The following is a 24,967-nucleotide window of genomic DNA, read 5'->3' as shown; positions in this document are numbered from 1 at the left end:
AGGAGTCTCAGAGCTTCCCAACCCCCATGCGAAGAGATGGAGGTTACCATCAGAGAAAGGTCACAGAAGGACACAAACCTGACCGGAGGTAGAGCTAGGAATAGGTTTTAAATACACCCTGTTTACGCTGCTTTGTAACCTGGGAACGTGGCTGCTATTCCATAGAGGAGCACGGACCCACAGAAATGGCTTTATGATGCTTCTGTGTATGTCTGTTAATAAGACTGAGAAACATTCAGGTCCCCAGTGAACTCCAGACTAGAAGACAATAGCTGGCCAGGCCTCCTCATCTGGACTGTTTATGCTCATCCAGGATGCAACCACGCTGCCTACCTCTGTGCCACAAAGCAAAGGGCTGCCTGGGAAGTCAACAGGACCCCAGCAGCCCTGTGGAAGAACTGACGTATAGAAGTGAGGAACAGGTGGGGAGTTTGGGAGGATGGACAAGTCAGCTATGAGTCACCCAGGGATGGCCTCCTGTGTTTTTATACACCGGTATCTTGAGGAAAGCAATACAGAAACAGAACCCAGGGGTGGAAACATTGTAGCTCAGAGCGCCCAGTGATGCACTAAAAGCCACGGGGCCTTCATTAGAAAGCCCGTGCGCCCCACCTGACGGAGCTCCCCTACTGACCTGAGAAGGCGATGGCGAAGATCCCACCCGTGGCCGTGTCCCGGTGGAATTTGAGCAAGACCTGGTTGGAGGAGCTGTGTGCTATTTTCTTGGACAAACTCCGGGTAAAAACCCCAAGCTGCAGAGATGTCTGTTGTGGTCCATCCCTGCACGTAGGAAAGAAAGTCCTGCAAGTCACTGGCCACCTTGAACGTCTGCTGTTTCTGGAGCCCTCAGTGGCCCTGAGAGAGACCCGTGTTGGGTGGCTGTGGCTTAAGGAAGCTCTAACACCTCTCCGTGAGGTCTTCTGATAGAGCTGATGGAATTCTTACTTATTTGATTCTTCACTAGTCCTACCCCTCCCCCACTCAGTGGGCTTCTGGGGCAACAAAGGCCCCGTGGGGCAGGACTGATGGTGTAACCTTTGTTTGTTAAGGGAACTGTGGTGGAATTCTCTTGCCGCTCTCTGCCAGCCCCTTGCTACCCAAGCAAAGACACATCCATGATACCTTTGGGGGCCAATGACTTCTTGCCTGGAACCTTCTTACCTACTGCCTTCTTTCTGTTCCTACCCATGGTTTGGAAATTATTCAGGGTTTTGAGAAAAATTGTTCCACTAACCCGTGCTGATTCTCTGAAGGCCATTAACTTCCAAACAAAGGAGATTTAAAAATGTTGTGAATCTCTGTCCATAGACTCAGTCACTGGGGAATATTGTCAAGGAAATCGCCCTTAGAAACTAAGAATCTGCATTTCTATTTAGAAATGGACTCAAGTCACTGCACAGAGTTCTGTAACTAAGCATCAAGTTGCTCGATTCAGTAACTGCTAACGTTACATGGCTACTTACACTTAAATTCATTAAAATCCAACCAGTTTAAAAACCAGTCTGGTGGCTGCCATGTTGGATGGCATGGTCATACAATGCCACCATCAGTTCAGAATACTCAGTGGGGCAGCACTGGTTCAGCACGCCCCGACCATGCACCTCCTGGTGCCTTCACTGGCTGCAGAAGGGGCCCCGGGTTGGGGACTGCATCCTTTCTATCCTCTCCTGTCACAGAGTTGGTGACCTGAAGCTGCCCCCCTTTTTGCTCTTCGATTGATATGCATGTGATCTTACCAGACAGTGATGTAGTCTCCAAAGGGCTCTATCTGGAGCAGACTGAGGTTGAGATGGACACCGTGGCCAATGGGGACAGTGATCTGCCAGACACAGTCCTGGGAGCTGGAGTAGGGACTGGGGTATCCAGGTGAGTACACGGTGCCATTAAAAGAGGTGATGTTCCCACCACAGGGGACTGCCAGGGAGGAAACACAAACAGATGAGCATTGGGGAGTCCTCCTCACTCAGCTGAGAACCCAGATGCCTTCCTGGTAAAATCCAACCCCTCAGTATTGTCTTGACAGGAGGTTGGTGGAGCAGGGAGAAGACACAGGGCTGTGTGGTTGTGCCTGACCATTACCAACACTGCTCTCCGGCTGCCTGTCAATCATTGTGGGGTGTTTCCGAGGTCACTTCACCTTGGCCTCCCCTTTCTCTTTCCCACAGAACAGTTCTGTAGAGAAGGGGTTAATCCTGAGGGCTCCTCTGATCCCTGTCTTAGGTATGAGGAGGAACCGGTGTTAGTATTAGGGCTGTAATACTTTGTCTGGGAGGAGCTGAGGGATTATGACAACCCCTTAACTCTCTGACATGTCCTTTCTAGAGTGGCACTTCTGGTCTAGTTTTATCAAAATTAAGTTTAACAGTTACTTATTTTTGTGGGTGTGTACATGCAGGGATGTGATGTGTATATATGCATGTTTGCATGTGTGTGTGTGTGTGTGTGTGTGTGTGTGTGTGTGTGTGCGTGGGTGTGAACTGAATACTGAGTTTGTTGTCAAAATCTTCCTCAATCAGGTTCTGTCTTATCTTTGAGGCAGAGACTCTTAACTGAATCCAGAGCTTGTCAACATGGCTAGACAGCTTGTTTCAGGGGTACCATTTCCACCCTCTGAGTGCTGGAGGTACACTTGGGTCTCTACAGCCAGGCAGAGTTTACATGGGTTCCGGGAGTCTGAACTCGGTCCTCACACTTACATAGCAAGTGTTTTATGTGGTTTTGGGGTTTTTTTTCTTTGCAGTGAGGTGATGGGTTCAAATCATGGACTCTGCCCCTTATCAGTTATTGGGATCCGCTGTGGGGAGCCATGGTGAAGGCCTTTGCCTATAGAGCCACCTTCTTGTCTCCTGTAGAAGACCTCTCTGCTCTTCCAGCCATGACGTCCACCAAACTCAAGCCCACAGTCATCGAGCCAAGAACTCTTCCTGCAGGACCAGCCGGAGCTCCCTTTTTCTCCTGGCCCTGGGCTAGACACAGCCAGTGGGCCTACATTCTGTGCTTGGCTCTTCTATGACTTTCAGTGGCACATGGGTGTCCTGGGAACTCTACAGCCCCAGCCTCTTCACAGGCCCAAGGACCCTTGAGCCAGTTCCGGCCTCAGACTGTGCTTCCTCACCCCCAGGGTGGTGGTCCAGGGCTTCCCTACAGCCCGACACCCACCCGACAATGGAGAAAGGTACTAGTGGTCAAACTTCTCCCGTCACTCCTTCCCAAGTGGTCGTGCCCTGTGGTGGAGGTGACGCAGGACCCCCCTACCCTACAGCTGGCATCCAACAGGTGAGGAGGTTTCTTGCCATGCTTTGGAGAGACAAAAGGTGACTATCCATGTAAGATCTTGGGCCAAGTGGCCATAGGCTGCTTCTCCAGGTGGGGGGTTAGGGTGCTGAGCTAGAACTAAATATAACCGAGCAACTCAAGTTGAGGGCAGAGTTAAGGTGCTGAGCTAAGAGTATTGGGAAGGGCATGCCAGTCACGGGAGATTAGGAGCACCCAGCAACTGAGCCAAGAAATTGAGCAATGTGTGTGTGTGTGTGTGTGTGTGTGTGTGTGTGTGTGTGTGTCTGTGTTTTGCATCCGTGAATCTGAGGGAATCTGGATGGGGGCTGGTAACGCGGCTGTTCCCGGAGCTTGAGGCAGGGTAGCAAACGCAACACTCAACATTTGGCTCAGTTTCATGCCTAGAGATACAGCCCTTGTTTTGGGTCTCTTTCTCTAGAGAACGCTACTACTGTGCATTCACTGCCTCTGGGAGAAGCCATCTGTGGAACCTTCTGGTTCTCAGGAAATGTCCCGCTTTAGTGAACGAAGTAAAACTCAGTGTTCAGAGTCAGAACCGACAGCTGACCCCTGAGCTGGAGTACTTTCTCCTGTGTCCCTGCCAAGCCTACCCATTTCAAGACTAAATCTAACATCTCCTCCAAGAAAATTCTAGGCTGTCAGCATAAGACGGGAAGGATGGTAGAAGTGGGGTGTCTCTAAAGGGGAAGGGGGTACAGAGCCCCTTGGTCATCTTCACTTAGGTTCTGCTTAAGGGAGAAGGCCCAAGAATGCTCCATCTCTGAAACTGCCGGCTCCGCTCTCGCCAAACGCAGGTAGGAAGAAGGTGGCTAATGAGGCAGGTGAGGAACCAGAGTTCTTAGGAAAAAGCATCATCCTCTTCCCTATGGGGGAAGCTGCAGGATCCACTCTCCCCACCACTCGGTGCTTACAGCCTCACGGTGACATTTCCCCATCTACTTGGGGGCCATTAGCCCATCAGGCTGGATATATCAATCTCTCTCGGCCATGGCATACATCTCCAGGTCTTTCCTAATACTTGCTCAGAGCTCACATGAGCTCTCTTCCGGGCTAGGTGACTCCTACCTACACGGAAACAGGATGGACAAGGCTTGCCTGGTCCCCGCCTTTGGTGATCCTATGGAATAGCAGGATGTTCTGTTTCTATGACAACCCCGGGAGGGACCATCAGGGCCAGAGACGTACCTTCACACCTGGGTAGCGGGTGGTCCCAGTTGCGATTGGTACCATGCTGACAGGTGAGGACAGGTTGGCCAGTCAGTTGATATCCCGGAAGGCACTCAAAGGTCACTGATTGTCCGACATTATAGCCAGCGCCCCTCACTATGCCATTGGCAAAAGGCTCTGGGTCTGGGCATTCTTGGAGTTCATAGGCTAGAAAAGATTAGGAGAAAACATCACTTTATTATTATTTTTTTTCCCTGGGGACTCTCTTTCCAAATGGAAGATTATGGCGCCAATGGATTTAACTGGTTGTCGGCTTAAGTTTCCCTACGCCCCGCCCCCTTCTCTTGCCTTGAGTGCAATGGCATCTGTGGAGCCCTTCGCACCATATGTGGGAAGAGCCCCTGGGGTGTTATTACTGTTCCTATTTCCACTGGGAAAAGAGGCTCAAGGACCATACTGACGGCAGAACTGCTGTTCAGTGAACCTCTCCTTTGGGTCAAACAAGGGTCTGGGTGTCTCCATGTTAACTGTCTCGAGGTCATAGGCACAGAAGCACTGAGATGGGGGCGGGCCTTTCCGGCTCTGCTAAGTTAGAATTTAGCAGAAACATTTTGGGGGAACAGGTCAAATCGCAGGCAAGATGGGAGCCTTTGGGGGGGGTGGATGGAGTGACTTCCATACAAGAATGTTCCTTGCAGGAGTAGAAAAGCTGCCCTCATGAGACCCCCCTCATGGCAAAGGCTGAGAGGCCTGTCTGATAGGCAGAGGCAGCTGAGGCACTGGCGGAGCATGTATCAGAGAGCAAAGCCTCTGGCTAATTGGGTACACGGGATGAAGAATACTCTTTGTGGCAGTAATTGGGAGCTCTCTGCACAGGGAACTGGCAGAAGGAGATGGACTATTTCCACCGCAGACACGATCAGTAGGAACAGCTGGGGCTGAATGATGCTCTGTGCAAGTGAATGATTTAGCACGTGTAATAAGAATAGCCGTGACCCCAAGGCTAACGGCTCTGCCATGCCCACTCTGCAGTGGTGGCTGGGCTCTGTTTTTCCATTTGACATTGCAAAGGACCGTCTCCGTGGGAAAAAATGTGCACGTTTCACTAGAAGTCTCTTGCAGGGAAGCTTGGGAAGAAGGTTCAGCTGGTTTGCCTTGTAAGCAGAGGGACCTGAGCTTGATACCCAGGACCCACGTGGGCTTTCCTCCCTCCTTCCCTTCATTCCTCCATTTCTCCCTCCCTACTTGCCTATTTTATTTTCTCCCCATGCCCGCTTTTTAATTTTTTTTTTTTTTTTTTTTTTTTTTTTTTGCCAGGGGTAGTAGTTGCAGTGTGCATTAGTGTTTCTGCTACTGAGGAGGCAAAGACAGGTTGAACCCTGGAGCTTGCTAGCCACCAAGCCTCCCTGATGAGATCCAAGTTGTGAGTGAGCTGGTGTCAAAAAAGGTACACAGCACCTGATGCATGAGGGATGACACAGGAGGTGGTCTTCTGGCACACACACATGCACACACAGATACATGTGCATGCACATATATATGCACACACACATGCACACAAGATACATATGCATGCACATATATATGCATACATAATGCACAGATATATATGCATGCACACATATATGCATACATATGCATACACAGACACATGTGCACACACATATATATGCATAAACACACACACACACAAAGGAGAAATCACTGAGGTGACTGCATGTATCAAAGAACTGAGCAGACACCGTGGGTGTAGGTGGGCTCTCTCAGTGGAGCCATTTTCAGTGTCTGCCCATGAAGTCTTGGAGGACGCAGGAGCCTGTTGCCCTCATATGCTCCCTTGGAAGCTTTGGTTGGAGCCCTGTGGACTGAAGACAGACAGGAGACGGAAGAGAGCTGCCATAAGCCAAAAGCCAGAGTAGCTTTTCTGAGAGTGATGTCACTTGAGGAAGTAGCCTTCCCAACATGGAGAAATGTCAAGGAGGGTCGCCTGATTCCTTTCATTCCAAGACAGAACTCAGAGCCCTGGATGGTGCTTCGGAGGAAGAGAGAAATCTGGAGGAGAGGAATGATTCTGTTTCTTAAAGCATACCTCCTCAGGGAGCGTGGCCAGCCTTTCCTTTCTATGATGACACGTGCATCCAGACAAATTGCTATCGTGTCAGGCCTGAATTCTGACAGCTTCTAACATTCTGGAGTAGTTGTCCACTTTAGTCATTGCGCTATGAACATGATTCCTCTGAGGGTTTCTTTGTGTGTGTGTGTGTCTGTCTAGCATATGTATGTGTTCTCAATGTGTACATGCATGTGCACAAGTGTACATGCGTGCGTCTGTCTAGTGTATATATGTGTACTCGATGTGTGTATTCATGTGCCTAAGTGTACATGTATGTGTGTATGTGTGTGTGCATGTGTGTGTGTAAGCCAGAGGTTAATTCAGGTGTCTTCCTTGATTACTGTCCACATGTTTTGAGGAAAGATCTCTTACTGAGCCTGGAGCTCAGCAGTTGAGTGGAATGGCTGGTTAATGGGCTCCTGGGACCCTCCTGTTTCCAGTCCCCAGTGCAAGGGTTATAGACACAGGCCTCAGGCTTATGTGGCAGGAATTTTACCTACTGGGCAATAATAAGTTAAGAGTAAGCAAACATAGCTACCATTAAACATTTTATGGAAATGTCTGCCTGAGGAAAGACAAAGGAAGCAACGGCCGGAGGATGCTGGACTGTCCAGTTGGGGACATTTTGAGGAGAAAGAGCTAGATTGTTCCAAGGCAAGTTGAAGGGACAAAGAGAACTGGGGCCCACATAAATAGCCTCTGTGGAGACAGATGGCTCTTTTGCAAAACTGGGGACCGAAAGAACCCATTTTCTTTGGAGGGGAAGCACGGGGTAGGGGAGGGCTCAGAACTCAGAGTCTGTTTATACCGAACAACCATGGAGAATGTGGGCCAGTTGGTTAGAGAGAATAATTTGCATCTATCCTAAATTAGAGGCCTCTGTGGGAGCAGCTGGGCCTCTGGCACTGGAGAGTCCCTGGGCCGAGGGGTTGGGACCATCACAACAAGAAACCTTAATGAAAGCTGACTCCAGTCCAAGAAGGAGCAGGTGGCCTCACACTGAGTGGCACACAGGTAGGCTTGTGAGTCAAAGGAGCACCAGGCAGGTGCTGGTCACAGAAGGGAAGGCCCCCACAGTGCTCTCCTTGGCTCCTCAGAGGGACAGCTGGGGCACCTCAGGTAGGCAGGCTCAACAGGTTCCCTTCTCAAAGAAAGGAAAGGCCTGGGAGAGCCAGGATGATGCTCTCTGATACAGGGGTGATGGATGTGTGTGGGGGACCGCTTGATCTCTTTTGAGCATCCAGGAGCAAATGGTAGTTTTGAGTAATATACCTTTACCAAGACAAGTGGGCTTGCCTTGCCAGGAGGGTGCACGAATCGCCATCATCCTGTTGTGTGGGCTGTGCCTGTGAAGGTGTGAGGTGAGCCTCTAGCAGCCAACAGTAACCCAATGGTTGTGCTGTGAACACTGAGGTTTGCGCGAGCTAAGTGTCAGTGAGAGAGCACAGGCTGAACTGCATATCCACGTGTTCACATCTGAATGCCCAGAACGTCAGAAAGTGGCCTTATTTGAATAGATGGCCTCTGCTCATTCCACATAAACTGGGATGGCTGTAGGGAAGGTGGCGATCTGACTGGCCGGTGTCTTTTAAAAAGGGGATGCTACATCCCATCACGTGTCCACTCATTTAAATCCCCAGCAAGAGCATGGAGGATTCCTTTCCTCCCCTGTCCTTGCTAGCACATGATTAGAGGCCAATCTGAGTGCCGGTCAGACCAGATATATTGTAGATGTTTATGTTGATGGGAATACAAAGCCCCTGTGATTCGATCAAGCACGCTATCCCTGTCTTGGAACACCACATTGTTTTCCATACATATGTACAATAATTATGTGTCAATCAAGGAGAAGGTGGGGCTAGAGTTTTGGAGATGGATACCGTATGAAGATGAAGTCAGGGACTGCAGTGATGATCCTACAAGGCAACACAATCAGACAGTGGCCCAAACCACCCAAATCCAGTCCAACACCCTGAGTAGATCCTTACAACCCTCAGAAGGAACCTGCCCTGCCAACATCTTAATCTTGTTTACACATCCATCCCAGATTTAAGTTTTATTGTTCAAGTCATGGGCTCTTTGGCAATTTGTGATGGTCCCCCCAAAAACCAAGACCCAGGAAGTGATGGTGGCAGTGGTGTGTGTGATAGGTGGATGAAATTTATTCAGCCAGAGCATGGACTATGGAAGTGGAATCAGCACGTGTCTTCCATGACAGACCACTGTGATAGAGGACAGTTACTGACGTGTCCTGACTCACTGTCATTCCTACCCCTTCTACTTGTTAGCCACAGATGCTCTAGCACAGGAGTAGCTTCTGTGATGGCCCCTCCCCAGCTTCCCTGGGTGTGACTGCCTGGTCAGAACCAACAAAGCTGGCATGGTTTGGGGAGCCCAAGCTCTTGTGCCCCTGTAGTGTAAGCCTTCCATGCTCCCAGGACAGACACACGCATTAAGCAACTGGCCTCTGTGTGACTGGTCCAAAATGTGCCCAGCTCAGGGGACACCTTTTATGGCTGTCCTAGAATGAGAAGCTCAATCCTTGCCAAGTGTTCCTGCCTGTCAAGGGAGGGACTCCCAGGACAAAGATGATAAGGCTCGGAAACCACATGTTACATATGTTACATGGTATTCTTTTTACACTAAAAGTATATGTGGTCCAAAACTTTGTATTTACATTATTTAGATTTTCCTCCCAGACTCCCAGATGTACACACACACACACACACACACACACACACACACACACACACACACAAAGAAAAAATGAAAATTTAGGGGTTGTCTTTGGGAAATAATCCCATCCTGTGGCTATATTTTATTTGTTTTGTTCTTTAACAAGCTGAATGAGTTTTATCTGTAAAACTGAAAGTTAACATTGAATCTGGAATGTCCCAAGGCAGCACTTACAATGGATACCCTGCTGGCTGGACAGAAGACGGTTCCTTCCTCTGTGTAGGAAAAGTGGCGGGGTTAGGAGAACAACTTGACTTCCATGACATGTGACATAGCCTGTGTGTGCCCTTCCAGCCAATGTCACACCCTGAAGCCTCATCCTTTAATGGGAGGGTATTTGGAGGCTGGGCCTCTGGAGGTCTCCCCTGAAGAACTGGGCTGGATTCTTATAAAAGAGGCCCTACAAAGGTCTTTCACTTCATCTATCAGTAAGAGGGTGCTACCATGAATCTGAGAGCATGCTCTCCTATATATGGGATTTGCTAGCACCTTGATCATACACTTTCCAGACTCCAGAAGAGGGAGAGATTGCTTTCTCTTGTCTCTGAGCTGGTTGTGTCTCCTGCTCACTAAAACAGCTGTATAGCCTCAGGGTCTTAAAAATAAACATGTACCAGTATTAGCAATATATAAATATATTATATAATATATAAATGTAATATATAATATTTATATGTAATATAAAATATATAAATTATACACATTAGTTTTATATATAATTTATAGCTATGTTATATATGACCAATATAATATATAACATAGGTATGTATGCATGCATGTATGTGTGAATGTATGTATATATGTATGCATCTATGCATGCATGTATGTATGAATGTATGAGTGCATGTATGCATATATGTGTGCATGTATGTATATATGTATGCATGTATATATGAATGTATGATGTGTGTAGCAGGAAGAGAGTAAAAGGAGCTGTGTTGGAACCAGAGCAAGTGCTTTGCTCAGTGACACTAGACGAACATTCAGGGCAGAAGATGGGCCTGTGTGTGGCTGTCATGTGCAGCCAGTGCTGCTGATGGAATGGCCCCTCACACAGAACAGCTTGAGTTGGTGTGAAGGGGATCTTTTCTGGGAGTGCACTCAAGGAGCTACAGTCGGGTTTCTTCTGAGGTAACAGAACCTCTGCCAGTGTACAGGCCAGTTGCCTGGAGGAAAGGAGGAAACGCCATCTGAGGCAAATGCTGTTCACACTGGAATTCTCTATTCTCTCACTGGCGAGCTTTGCCAAGAGCCTTTCAAAGTCAAGGGGAAATGGTGGGCGGTGGACGTTGGGGATTCCTGAGAGGAAACTGAGGGGTTATTTGCCTAGGATGCTCTTGGCTACCAACCCTAGATACGGTGGAACCTCGGTGGTCTCTGCGAGGCCTGTGGCTATGGAAAAATAAACGGTATATTTAAGCTGTCTGTCAAATAGGGTTAGGTAGCCAGTGAGGTGGGATGCAGAGAGGGAGCTGCCAAGACGTGCTACCCCTCAGCCCTTCTTTGCATGCATAAAGACAGGGAGATGGGTGGCGGTGAGCTGCCGTGGCATTCTTGGTCTTACCCTGGTACTCCAGCTTGAATCCTGGCCGGTTCTGGGAGTGGTCGCTGTGGAAATACAGGATGGTGTCATGGGACGTGGAGAGCAGTGAACCTGGCAGCTCGCTCCCGCTGAACCTGCCCATCATGCGGCTGGTCTCCGAGGGGCCACTCCGGATTTCTAAGAAGTCGTGGTTGGGCTCCGTGGAGAAGTTCAAAAACTGAATGTGAGCGCCTGGGAGGACAGAGGCAGACAGTGTTCAAAGCCACACAGCCCTGCTCCTGGAGGCCTGTCCTCCTACAGTGTCTCCGCCAGGCTCCAGAATCCCCCCCACCAAAGCCCCAAACAGGCAGGCTCTCAGGACACATTCTGAGCTTTGCCCAAATAGTCTGGCCATCAGGGAGGATCTGAAAGTCAGTAGGCTTTGCATTCAGGAATAAAAAGCCCCGCTATGATCTGAGTTCTACCTGGAGTCTGTTTGATTTCATGGGAAGCCAACTTCAGGGTCAACATTTGGATTCCTTTTGAATCATGTCTAATATCAATATGAAGATAGTTTTTCTAAAATAAACGTTTAGGTAAGAAATCATAACCCCCATAGAATCAAAGGGCACATGCAGCCTTTCTTGCTGCTGTTTTCTAGAAGCTTTAGGTGATTCTGAAGGACGTAGCTGGGAAGTCTATACTGTCTCACCCAATCCACCGAAAAGCCAATTGAAGTTTACACTTGGGGACCTTGGTGGGTTAATCAAGATCTCTTGGCCACCTGTCAGGTTACATGGATTTAATTAAACCCCTGGGGTACATATTTACATAAGCCACGGAGAGCCGAGGTTGGAACAGAATCTCTGGTATTTGTTTACAGACAAGGGTTTTCAAAATTGGATCACTATGGGAAAATGTTCTCCAGAGAAACCTATTTGCCAAGTGTAAGAAGTGCCCACGTGTTACATTGTTCACCCAGAAAACCAGGTTGGAAAAGGTAGACACTGGAAATAGAAAAGTGTAATGTCAATTGTGATTTCTATATTTAAGAGCCTGGAAGAATACATATTCCTTTGCCAGTAATACTGAATGAATTCCTTTGCTAGTAACACACGTCACCAGCTAGTATCATGCTAGGCACGGCCCAGGATGAGCACAGTGGTGTCCTGGTGTTCATGACCGTCAAGCTGTTACATAAAGACCTCATGGTGAGGCCACATATTTTGATTTTAAAATGTGTTCGTCTGTATTCCTTATTTTGGTTGGATGACCCCTTACATGCAATTGTTCGTGTGTCTTACTGTGTTCAGAGCAAACACTTGACGGGCGCTGAAGATCTTCCCATTTCCTGTCCTGTTCATTCCCCTTAACTTTGTTACGTGACTCAATTTTATGTACCGCCTACTTCCCCAGCTCCCGCTCCTCCTACGAACATAGATTGCTTCCCCACCACAGAACAGTTGTCTCTGAACCATCCTGAACCAATATCTGCAGATCTGTGCTCTCTAGTCTTTGCCTGTGCAGCCTCCCATGTCGGAGAACTCTGCAGCCTCTGTGCCCAGCCTTGGGTTCTATTAGCTGTGTGACAAAAACCAAAAACCAAAACAAAACAGTAACAGCAACAGAAAACCAGAGCTGTGTTCGCCACCTAATGGCAGAGGCACGTTACTGCAGAGGCTCTTTAAACAATAACATCTTGTGTTCTAGAGGCTAAACAGGGTGCTGAAGCTCGCTTGAAAGCAAGAGATCCTGGTACACCACTGGACCTGCAGCAGGCTCACTGCCCAGAGCTAGAATACAGATGTAGGACTAGTGGACAGAGTGCTTTGGAGGCTGAACACAAAGACTCACAGAGGGCAGCCACCCATGTAAACATCAGCCCCAAGCTTGAAGACACAGCAATAGGAACTCTGGTCCTTTTTGCCCAGTGTCTCAAATCCAGACTTTACCAAGGCTGCTAAAGCTATCTTCACTTTCCCCAGTTTCCTTCAGGAGATGGTTCTAGATACTAGAATCTAGCCTTTGAGGGTCATCCCACTGTCTGAGAGCCCACCCCGGACACTATCAGTGATGCTCTGCTGAGCTGGCAGACAGGAGTCTAGCATGGCTGTCCTCGAAGAGGCCTCATTCAGCAGCTGATGGAAAAAGATGAAGAGATCACAGCCGAACATTAGGGGGAGCTCCGTGACTCTTGTGGAGAGTCGGGGATAGAACTGAGGGAGCCAGAGGGTGTCAAGGGCACCACAAGAAGACCTACAGAACCAACTAATCTGGGCCCACAGGGGGCTCACAGAGACTGAACCACCAACCAAAGAGCATGCATGGGCTGGAGCTGGGCCTCCTACACATAAGTAGCATGGTCTCCATATGGGTCCCCTAACAAGTGGAGTGGGGGCTGACTGACTTTGTTGCCTCTCTTTGGATCCCTTTCCCCTCGCTGGGCTGCCTTGTCCTGTGTCAGCACCTATCACTGCTGTAACTTAATATGCCAGGGTGGGCTGGTACCCACGGGGAACCCTCCCTTCTCAGAGTTAATGGGGCAGTGGAGGTGATCATGATGTAAAGTGAATAAATAAATAAATAAATAAATTAATTAATTAACAGAAAAGAAAAGAGCTGTCTCCAGACCGAGGCTAGAGAACTGAGCAGTTCCGAGCCTGCGCCTCGTGGTAAAAGGAGATGGGGGTGGGGAACGCCCAGTAGGGCATGGTTTTTATCATCAACGTTTTTAATGTGTCACAGTGAAAAGCATTACCTTGTAGAGTCTATCATGCAAATACAAATGGATAAGAAAGTGGAATCCCTAGGACAGTTCTTTTCCTAGGGACAGAACAGAATTGGGCAACAGTATCCCTATGAACAACCCCTCAGTTTCTTGTCGGCACGAAGCCTCTGTCACTTTGGCACAGATAACCAGGGTTAAACTATATTGCCAGAACACGCCATCCGAATTGCCAGCAATTAAAATTTGCACCTAGACTAATGTCCTTCACAGCCAACAATCCCCATGCCTGGAATATTCCAGCTCCCTCTCTCAATCTCCCAGCCAGCTAGAATGTGTCTATGAAGAACGCCAACTCAATTTCATATTGACCTTGGCTCAATTTAATTAGGATGATGAATGGGACAGGGGAGTTAAAAGCGCAACTTGAAGTCTGGACTCAGCAAAATGGATTTCCCTTTCTTTTATTCCAGGTAATTTCTTTCTTTTTATTTTCTTCTTCTTTTAAATAGCCCTGAAGATGGAACCTTGTGCCTTGCAAAAGCAAACTCTCTAGCCCTCTATCCCTTCAACTCCATCTCTAGTTGAGTTTTTTATTCTATACCCCTGCATCTAGCTCAGGACTCAAATGGTAACCCCTAACCATTCTCCCCCAACACTTCAATTCCCCAAGACTGCACCAGATAGCAATGGATAAAGCCTAGGCAGAACAGTGCTGGGCCTGAGCTTATGCTGGGGGTAGGGAAGTCATCTACTTTAGTCTAGACCTGTGCTCAGAGCTCCTGTCTCCCTGGAGGCTGAAGACTCACCAAAGCCCACGGGCAGGGAGATCTTCCAGGAACAGTCCATGTTACTGGGGTAGTTGCCTGGAAAACCGGGGCTCAGGATCACCCCTTCCATCTCTTCCACTGCTCCTCCACATTGCGCTGTGTCAACGAGAGTACTGAGGTTAGGTCACCAAGGGGAGTGCCAGAGCCACATGTTCCGAGCCATAAACCTCAATGAGAGAGCCCAAAGGGTCGCCATGAACACCTGACCCATGGGTAAAACATGACGTGTCAAGTCAGGACTAAGGCACAGCTTAGGATGCCAGGAGTGCCAGCCTTGGCCATGCCCTTCACAGGCCAGTGACCATATCAAGGGTATGCAGGGAGTGACAAAGCTCCGCTCCAAGAGAGGTCCTCTACTCTCTCTTTATACAACAGCCCAGGTTTCTCTCTCTCTCTCTCTCTCTCTCTCTCTCTCTCTCTCTCTCTCTCTCTCTCTCTCTCTCTCCTCTCTCTCCCCCCACCCCCGAATCTAGTCTCCATGACAGCAGACAAAGGATGGAGGGAAGAGAAGGAACTGGCACACATTGTGTTCTCTTAGTGTGCTTGCAACTGTGCCAGATCTATCTTCTATGGAGTAGGACCGCCGGCTGTCAAGGCTCACCATGACCACTTAGCTGTGACAGAGGGTCTGGAGACATCTGATTTCAAGTTGTGAGGGACACCCCAGCAGCTGCTCAGCTGAAAACTATTTTGTACTTTACACTCTACAAGGGAAGCTTGTGTGAAGAAGAACAGGGCTAATTAGCCATGGAGGCCCAGGAAAAGGTGCTCAGGGATGGAAATGCCAGGGTCCAGACCATCACTTTCTGGGCAGATGGTGATGAGGAAGCATATGAGGATGGGTGAAGTACCACTACTATGTCATAGTGCCCGATGCACTTTCTGTGGGACTGTGGGTGAGTTCTATGTCACCCTGACCATTCCAAGCCCAGTTTCCAAAGAAGGCAAAAGGAACTAAGAACAGAACCCACCAGGGAGCTGATGTGAGGGACACAGGGAAGAATGCGTTTCACTCGGTGAAGGAGAGCAATGTATGCAACAGACCACACGACTGACAGCTCATGCTAATCTGGTTTCCTGGGCCAAAGCTCTGGAGCACACCAGGTGAACACATGAGCTTCAGGCCACATGTGTGAGCCTCTCTACACACAAGTGAAATGCGGCCACGCCAATGGGACATTCCCTTGAGTCATACTTTCCAGGGGACAAGAAGACACACCAAGTATATATACAACACACACATAAACTCACATACACCAAGTGTACACAATACACACATCAACCATATATGCAACACACACATCAAGTGTCTATACAACACACACAAGCATATATACAACATACACATACATATACCAATTGTATATACAACACACACTAAGTGTATATACAATCAAGTATATACAACACACACACCAAGTATATACAACACACATACACCAAATATATACAGCGCACACACACAGCAAGTATAAATACAACACATACAAATATACATGCACCAAGTGTATATATAATACATATCATGTGTACACAACACACACAAACACCAAGTGTATATATAACACACATACCAAGTGTATATAACACATACACACGCATGCACACACACACACACACACACACACACACACACAGAGAGAGAGAGAGAGAGAGAGAGAGAGAGAGAGAGAGAGAGAGAGAGATAATGCATCTCACTGACAGCGGCAATGGGAAACACGATGCTTGGAGTCTGGCACTTAGGAGAAACCCAGCTATTATTTGTTTCTTGCTTTCTTGACCTGACCAAAATTCTTTGCAGCATCCTTGTATCTGTTAATTTTCTCAGTGACTGCCTGGCACAGGCTATGTAGTGAAACCAAGTCAATTCCTTATTTTATGTGCAGCCCACAGGTTTGTTACTCTGTCCTTTGATGAAGTCATGAGGTAAACCAAAACGCCTAAACATGCCTCTTGGCTGCTTTTGGTGGCTGCTTTTGGTGGACCACAGTGGTCCTTGTAATATTCTCAGGTGAGCAAACTTGTGTTTGTTTTTTTTTTTTAGTTGGTGGGGAGAGCCTTCTATAAGCCAGGACAGTTTCGAATGAGAGTTAGAAATTACAGAATGTCTTTTAGAAGCTACTGACTCGGAACAAATCCAGAGCATCAGAATCTCTTTTGACTTGAACTTGAGCAGACATACATCTGGGAGCTCCGACCCCTAGGGGTTTGGACTTCAGTGGATTCTGAAGTCGGTTATCTCACCAATGCAGAGTGGAGGAGGGTAGTTCCAGCGACGCACAGTCCCAGGCATGCAGGAGATGTGGGCGTGGCCCTGGAGGAATGGGAACAGAAGTGAGCTAGAGGCTTCCCAGGGGCACAGTTATACATATCACCCAGAACAGGGGCTTGCTCTCAGCCTCACATTAAGAGACAAGACATACGACACATGGGGTCGCCTTGGGATTTGAGGTAAGACGGAAGGGAAGAGATCTGAGGGGAGACCACTTATTAAGAACCATCACTAAAGAATTCTCATTACAAGAGCTTTCCTTGTGAGTTTCCTCTAATTACTAAATTCCCTCATGGACCCTCCAAGGGAAATTAAATTTTCCCAAAGTCCAATCAAATCCGACTTTGCAGGAACACATTCCAGACTGGGATTGTTCAAAGTCTCTACATCAACAAAGTGTGTTTCTTCCAGGATAGTTCCAGGAGTAGATAGCCGTCCCCAGTGGGTATGGAGGCCACACCCGTCCTTGATGGATATCTCTGTGCTACTACAGGACTGGGCCATCAGCTCAGGGGACCAATGTGTGCTCCCTGCCCTTGGGTTTTTGGTAGAGGAGAGGTAGGTACCTGGAGGGCATATCCTGGCTCACACTGGAAAGAGACCACATCATTCACCAAGTAGCGCTCTCCGGTCTTCACCCCATTGCTGGGTACGGCTGGTTCGGGACAACTGCTCAAGCCCACCGCTAGGCAGGACAGAAGGAAGCAGGGAGAGAAAAGGATGCATCAGCTTGGCAGGTTAAGGTGACAGAGGCTGATGGTACTGCTGGCTGCTTGGGGTCCAAGGCCTGTACCTTCCTGGGCATTTGCCAACCTCTATACCTGGCATGCAGAGGAAGTCAGAACGTGTAGGACAGAGGCTCACTAGGGCAAAGCTGGGACAGGGGTGCCACACTGGAAACTGTGGATGGTTGTGCACCTGCTGAACTCAGCATCAGGCCACCCTGGCTGCAGACCCCAGGCCTCTCTGAGCCTCTCCACTGTCCCTCTTGTACCTGCTCTTAACTTCCCCTCCCTCCCTCTGTCCTCAGAAGACAGTGTCTGCAGCAGGAAGAGAGGTCACCAGAAGGACGGAAGAGCAAGGAGAAGTTGAAGACAGGGGACTTCTGCGATACTCAGGGCCCAGTCAAAGTCCCTTCTCCAGGATAGGCTGGCCTGAAAGAAGCTTGCCTACCAGCATGGCTCTCCCCTGGCTCCTAACTCAAGGTCAGGGTGGTCTCCTTTTATAAGGGGAGCCCCTCACACTTGGCCCTCCCTGCTCAGCTCTAGCCCTCAGGCACTGTAGGATCTAGTCACAGTTCTGAGCTGCTTTCAAGTCACCCAAACTCAGACACTGATGACTCTTACAGTCTCTCCTTGAGTCTCCGGCCCTCCTTGCCCACTCTGAAATACAACTTCATGGCCATCATAGATAACTCAAGGACCATAAAGAGTAGGCCACATTCCCTCCCATGATTCACTCTGTGGGCTCTCAAATTCTCCCCTATTCATTCTCCTTGACTCATAGTTCGACCTATGTTACTTCAATTCAGCTTGACTGATCGTCCTTCCTAGGGACGGTCATTACCATCATCATGGTCATCTCAGGACGAGCTGCTCTTTCTGAGCCTGTCCCCTGAGCAAGGTAGTGTCACTGAGCTTGTCACCTCATCCCACCCACTTGCTGCAGGCCTCAACTGCCATCTCATAGAGAGGGTGACAGTGGCCCGTATGTGTGGTCTTCGGCCACACAATTTGGATCCAGGCTCAGATCAGTGTGACTCCAGGTCTGACCAAGAGCAGTCAAGCTCTGAGGTCACATGAGCACATTCCAGCCTTAAGATGTATGAAGTAGACCCCTGTGTGCTGGGGGACTCTGTGTACAGCTCACTTCCCTGTTAGAGCTAGGAGACTCCTAAGGGTTTGGGGCTTGGATAGAGGTTCTCAGCCTGCATGGCTATATGAGATGGGCCAGGGAGGTTTGAGACAGGGTGGCTCCCTTGAGAGATGCAGGCTCTCTGGACAGCCTACAAGTAGCCAGATGTCCAGGAAGAAAAAGAATAATTACTTGGCATCCAGGGAACCTGCTGCTGGCCTGTCTCCAGAGTCTTGGTCCACTTTAGAGATAAAACTATGATAACATTTGTTTTCTTTCTGAAGAAAATTGACATGTGAGAAAGTATACAGATGGTATGTGACTATGCCCCATGTATCCAATGTAGTTGTTATATGTGGCTAAGCCATGTGTATACTGTATATGTGAATATGCTCTGTGTATCCTACAGTTGTTATGGGCGAATGTGCTGTGTATCCTATGCAGTAGCCATTATTATTTGAGGATATATGTTGTGTCTTAACAAATATTTGCACTCGTGTGGCCCTTACCAAGCTAGAGGGCATCGGGCTGGGGATGTAGCCAGTGGTAGAGTATTTGCCTAGCATGTGCAACGTTCTGGGTTTCAGCCCTAGTACCACAAACCCTCTAACACACACACACACACACACACACACACACACACACACACACACACAGACAGACAAATACACTGTGGTCACCCTCCCATTCCCGAACTATGTGCATGCCTCTGAGATGGGACCCTGGTGCTTAGAAATGAAATCTGTTGGTGGCTATGTCCCAACCCCTCAGCAGTGAGACAGGCCCCCAGGAGGAGCTGTCAAGCAACTAGAAAACTGAACAGGAGGCTCTCCCTTGTGGCTGTGCAGGAATGCCCTTACCATTCAGTAGGGGAGCTCACAGCGGAGTAACTGAAAAACTCCTATTGGGGAGGTGATTAAGATGGAAGGAGACTGACCGTGTCTCCAAGTAGTTGCAGGTCTCACCTAAAGGAGCGCTTCGGTGTCTTCAGGCTATGATGAGCATCCTGGGATCCAACTGGACCTCCCTCAACCACCTGGAGAGAGCTCACTCTTCTAGGAGACCCAGGTGGTCTTCTGCCTAACTTCTGGCGCTGGCCCTGTTCTGACCCCATCAGATCTTCCCATGTGTCCACGTTGTCACAGAGAAAGTCTCCTAACAGTACCTTCATTTTCTTATATCCAAGACTATCTACTGGGGCCAAGTCTGATGCTAAGTGCTGTCTACCCAGGTTCTAGGCCATCTAGAAGATTCACATGTCACTGTGTCCTGGATTTACCCCAGTGTTGAGTATACAAGCTTTAGAGAGCTTCTAGCCTTCTCTAATCTTTAACCTCTTTCTGTGGTCAGTGGGAAGGTGTGGGTGCAGCTCAATCTAGCCCGCACCGAGAGTAGGGATCCAGACACTGTTTGTTTCCACCCGGAGCCCCCAGCAGAGCCATGACCCTGGATTCTCACTCTTGTATTCCAAGTGGAAGCCAGCAGCAGACACACTGATGTCAGAGTAGAAATGGAGGTAAAGCTGGTTGGAGGTGCTGTTCAGGAGGGCAGGCACCGTTGTTCCTGGGAGAGAACAGCAAGGGCATTCAGGCATACCATATCTCCCGGATACCAATTCCTACCTAATTGCTCTGTTTCTACTGCCTGCTGATATTATGCACCCAGGACCCCCCAGCGTCCCCAGATTAAACTTACTAAACGATAAATACCAGGCAGACAATGGGCCAGGGAAGGGAAGCCGTAAATGTGCAGTGTCAAAGACCTATACCACAGAAGGGGATGCTCTCCTCAGGCTGTGAGAGGGCTGGGAGTCTGGTTCCTACTTAGTCATCTTCCAAATGATTCCAATACGTACAGTTGTGTGGTCACCCCAGCAGGGCAGGCAGTTTATCTGGGTGTGCATGAATCATTTTTCTACCTTAACTTCTAGAATCTCTGGGCTTAGCACATTCAGGTAACTTCCCGAGCCATTGGACCAAACCACCCACCATGCTCTGGTACAGGCTTGCCGTTGGATGGGGTGGGTTCACTTTCGGGGAAAAATTTGTGTGGTTCCTTTAAAAATGAGACAATGGCGATTCTGTTTCTTGATATATGCTCTTGAGGACGGGCAACGTGTGTGATGCCAGAATTTGAACGTGACTCTCCATCCCAGGGTTGGTCACGGTGGCTTCGTAATGAACGTGACACAGACGTCTACTGAGTGGTGGGCGGGTATATAACGAAATGGCCTTCTCACACAGCATGGTGATGATTCAAATTGACACTGGGAGACCCCTGAGGACATGTTGAAGCCTGACAGAAAGCCAGATGGTGTAAGACTTCATTTGTATGAACTTCTTGGACTAGGGGAAGTCCTTGGGAACAGAACGATCAATGGTCTGAGGGGGCGGGGCAAGTGGGGGATGGAGGTTGAATGCAGTCGGCACTTGGTTTCTTTTAAGGACCGTAGAAATTAAAAAAAAAAAAAAAAAGCTCTGGGATTAGTTAGAATTGATGTTTTCAGATCAACACATACAATTATGTGGTCAGCCCGGCAGGGCAGACAGTTTATCTAGACATGCACGAATCACTTTTCTATCTTAACAACATGGATTTCTGGGCCTAGCAGAGTCAGATAATTTCTCGGGCCATTGGGCAAAAACCGTACACCATCCTCTGGCACATGCCTGTCACTTGAATGGGCAGGGGGGAATACCAAGCCTCATTCAGCGGTGATGATGACTGTGATGGTGATGATGGTGGCGGTAATAGTTATGATGGTGGTGATGGTGATGATGGTGGTGGTGGTGGTGACGGTGGTGGTGGTGCTGCTGATGTGTCTACCACAGCCCTCCATATGGAAGCCCAGGATGTCCCATCTTACCTGAGAAACTACCCAGCATGGTCACGGTATTATCTGCTCCGTCAAACACTTCTAGAGAGTCCCAGTTCTGCTCTGTGACAAAACTGATGACTTGAATCTGGACAGACAGAAGGACTGAGTTGTCGGTCACACAGCTCAAGTGCCCACCACCCTCCTCTTCCCATGGGTTATTTATTTATTTATTTTATTTTGGAGACAGGGTCTCATGTAGCTCAGGCTAATCCTGAATCACAATGTAGCTGAGGATGGCTGAACTTTTAATCCCTCTGCCTCTGCTTTCCTGGGGGTCCTGATTATGGTTGTGCACAAGCACACCTGGTTTATGTGGTGCTGGGGATTGAACTGTGTGATTGAAGGTGCTGGCTGTGTGTATGTCATGAAGGAACTCTACTGTCTGAGTCACCTTTTCTGGCCCCCTTCTCACATTTGGAGAATTCTTTGGGTTTCCTTCCCTGACTGTGTGTGTCTAGCTGGGGTCCTGATTGCTCCATTGGCCTGGCCCGCTCTGGCTCCTCTCCCATGCCTTCCTCTGTGTTGCTCTTGCCCTGGGCACATGTTATAGCTCGGTGTGTGCTCCAGCTGTTCTCTCCTGGCCTCACTGCACTTGGTGATCCATTTCCCGGTTCATCAGCGATGCACCCTTTCTCTCCTTAACAATCTTAGATTCACACCTCGAACCATTTGAACATCTCCCAAGAACCTTCCAAATTCACATTGTGGTTGTAAGCCCACTTTCTTCCCTGGGCCCTCTTGGCTGGCTGAACCTAAGTTCCACCTCCCATCCTCCCTCCCCCAGAGATGCTGTGATCCGGGAGACATATCTCTACATCCGGGATGTGCTTCCAAAGACACGGGGACAAGGACAGAGCTATTGTTTCTCCTCCTACCTCAGCCTGGCTCACGGTCCAACAACAGCCACTTAACTGGGGTGCGCCCTTGCTCCTACCTGGATGCCAGCGCCTTCAGGAACCATGATCTTCCATACGCAGTTGAGGCTGTTGAGGTATGGCTCTGGGAAACCGGGGGACAGGATGGTGCCCCTGCGTTCAGTGAGGTTGCCACCACATGGCACTGGGAAGAGACATGGGCTGGTCAGAGGCTCCTTGGCTCATCTTTGTGGTGACCTCATGAGAGCCTATCCATGTGCGTTCCTCAGGGCTTTGGGCCTCTGCTGGGCCTCCTCCATGTGCGAGCCTCTTCCTTGCCCTCTGTGCCCAGCCCATTCTTTCAAGGTCTCCAGGGTGCATTAGTTCATTCTGTGCTGGTTTCTTCTCTAGCCTTCAGTACCCCTTCACCTTTCTCACAACCTGTAGGGTCCCTAGCCCCTGCTGGGCCTCCTTTTCACAATGGCTTCTCCCTGTGGTAATCTCCTGTTCTTAGCCTTCTTGATGACTTGACCTCCAACAATGGTCGTCCAGTGGCCTGTACCTGTTCCTCTCTTCCTCGCTATTCCTCTCCAGCTCCTTCCCTTTCTGTGTTCACACTGTCCTGCAGGCCCAGGGAGTTATCTGGCATGAAAGGAATTTTTTTTCCCCTGGGTGCTGTGAAGGGCTGCCCTGTGCTTTGAGGGTATCTCTGATGGTTGGCTGCTTCCCTTAGGGAGAAAAGTCTACACCCAGTCCTTTCCTCCCTCGTTTCTCATTCCCTTCTCTGTCTTGCCCTTACCCACACTTATCCATACTTACCCACACTTATCCATACTTACCCACACTTACCCACACTTACCCACCCACCCACACTTACCTACACAGGCTGGTGCAGAGACATTCCACTGGGCCAATGCTCCAGGTACAGGGAGGCACTCGATCTCCGGGGACCCCTGCAGGGCATAGCCCGAGTTGCATTCGAAGCGAACAATAGCTCCCACGGAGAAGTCACTGCCAAGCCTCTTGCCGTAGCGAGGTTCTGGCACTGAGCTGCACTGTGTGGCGCTGGTTCGGGGTACCGCTGTGGGGAAGAGGGGCACTCAGGGACCAGATCCCACCCCTGTAGAAACCAGCCCAGGGATGCATGCAGGACAAGGCTGGCATGGGCACTTTCCAGGACAGGGAGCATTTTGAGGCACATTGCTGGACTCAGTGTTGGGCACAGTTTCTGGTGTCAGCTCTGGGCCCAGACTTTAGTCTCAGGGCTGTTCTTTGCTTTCCTAGTGATGTGTCTTCCTTACCAGGGCCTTGTTCTCCCTAAAGGCAACAAGCCTTTCCCCTCCACTCTCTGAGGTATCACCCTGCTCACTGGCTTCTCTTAAGCCCCTGCCCAGGGTCTGCAGTTGACTTGAACTTAATGGTGGCTTGTGGGAATCATGGTGCCCGTTGTAGGGGAAATGCCCCAGCACAGGGATGTACTGTGGTCTCCTGGGCAGTGTAGAACAAACAGGGAGGGCTGTGCTTAGAGACTGGTGGACTTAACCATGTGGGTGTTGCTGGGCAAGGGTAGACTGGATATGGCAGGTGAAAACAGGGATACCTCAAACTGCAGCTGGGTCTTAGTGACGCAGAATGAACTCAGATTGCTTGCCGGGTAGTGGACTCTTTTGAACCCACGAGTGAGTCGCCAGTGTGACCCTCATTCCATACATAGCCATTGGTAGTTCTAAGGAGTTGAATGGCTGGTGTCTGCTTCCCTGATCAAAGCCCATTTGTCCTGTCCCTTTACTATACACTGCAGACAAAACCAAGTTCCATGAAGTGAGAGGACTGGCCTGATGTCCAAGCACCATCAGACATATACTAGACATTGTGTGTTGGGGTGGGGTAAGAGGGGAGACAGGCAGGGTAGGAAAGGAATTAACTTCCCGATGCAACATAGAATTTAGCCTAGAATCTGTTGCTTGGGCAAACAGATTATACAACGGAAAGAAACTGTACCACACATTGTCTCCCTGCCCCTTAATCCCCATAGAGAGGTGTAGTTGGGAGGTGTTCCTTGGGACACAGAGTTACTGAGATGACCTCTGACCCTCCACGGTCCACATCCAACATACCTTGGTAGACAAAGTGGAACCCCCTGGCTGATACTTGACCTTTGGCGCTGAACTTAATGAGAACTTGATTGGAGGTGGCCAAGGGCAGCGACTCTCCTGCCAAGAGGAAGGGGGAGAGAGAAAGACAGTAAGCGTGGCTGGAACACTCCACAGTTAGAATCTGGGCCGGGAGGAAGGGGGAGCCATAGCTAGTAGAGCGACTCCTTCCACATCCCAGGACTCACTGCAACCCAACACACGGCCTTCACCTTACAGCGGGAGGCTCCCAGATGGGGGCTGGGGATAAGGCTTAGTTGGTAGAGCTGGTTGCGCAACACTCTGGGTTAGATCCCCCAGCACTGCAGGCACTGAGCAGAGTGGTGCACACACCTCATCCCAGCACTTGGAAGGCAGAGGCAAGAGGACCATAAGCTAAAGGTCAGCCTCCACCCTCAGTCACCCAGGACCATAAGCTAAAGGTCAGCCTCCACCCTCAGTCACCCAGCAAGCCCGAGGCCATCTTGACTACATGAGAACCCGTCCTCCCTTCCAAAACACAGAGATGGCTTTACATCCATACTCTTCCTCCATCTGTGTTCACTGTGAGGCCAGCATGGAAGTCT

At 49.3% G+C, this 24,967-nt stretch overlaps 1 protein-coding gene across 1 annotated transcript in view; it reads right to left on the bottom strand.

Annotated features, from left to right (window-relative positions):
- Window positions 1–24,967, bottom strand: part of CSMD2 (CUB and Sushi multiple domains 2) — a gene marked incomplete at both ends in the record, with an annotated part of 547,554 nt that overhangs the window by 65,861 nt on the left and 456,726 nt on the right. The window contains 12 exons of the mRNA XM_080921920.1: window positions 635–780; window positions 1,737–1,914; window positions 4,483–4,671; window positions 10,878–11,087; window positions 14,370–14,486; window positions 16,635–16,704; window positions 17,229–17,347; window positions 19,975–20,079; window positions 21,383–21,479; window positions 22,329–22,453; window positions 23,126–23,329; window positions 24,366–24,461. Of these exons, the coding sequence (XP_080778046.1) occupies window positions 635–780; window positions 1,737–1,914; window positions 4,483–4,671; window positions 10,878–11,087; window positions 14,370–14,486; window positions 16,635–16,704; window positions 17,229–17,347; window positions 19,975–20,079; window positions 21,383–21,479; window positions 22,329–22,453; window positions 23,126–23,329; window positions 24,366–24,461 (1,656 nt within the window). The remainder of the gene's footprint in view (window positions 1–634; window positions 781–1,736; window positions 1,915–4,482; window positions 4,672–10,877; window positions 11,088–14,369; window positions 14,487–16,634; window positions 16,705–17,228; window positions 17,348–19,974; window positions 20,080–21,382; window positions 21,480–22,328; window positions 22,454–23,125; window positions 23,330–24,365; window positions 24,462–24,967) is intronic.

This window comes from Micromys minutus, assembly GCF_963924665.1.
Source record: "Micromys minutus genome assembly, chromosome: 9".
NCBI classification, from domain to species: Eukaryota; Metazoa; Chordata; class Mammalia; order Rodentia; family Muridae; genus Micromys; species Micromys minutus.
The sequence above is the reverse complement of the archived record's forward strand: the minus strand, read 5'-3'. Positions and strand labels throughout refer to the sequence as shown.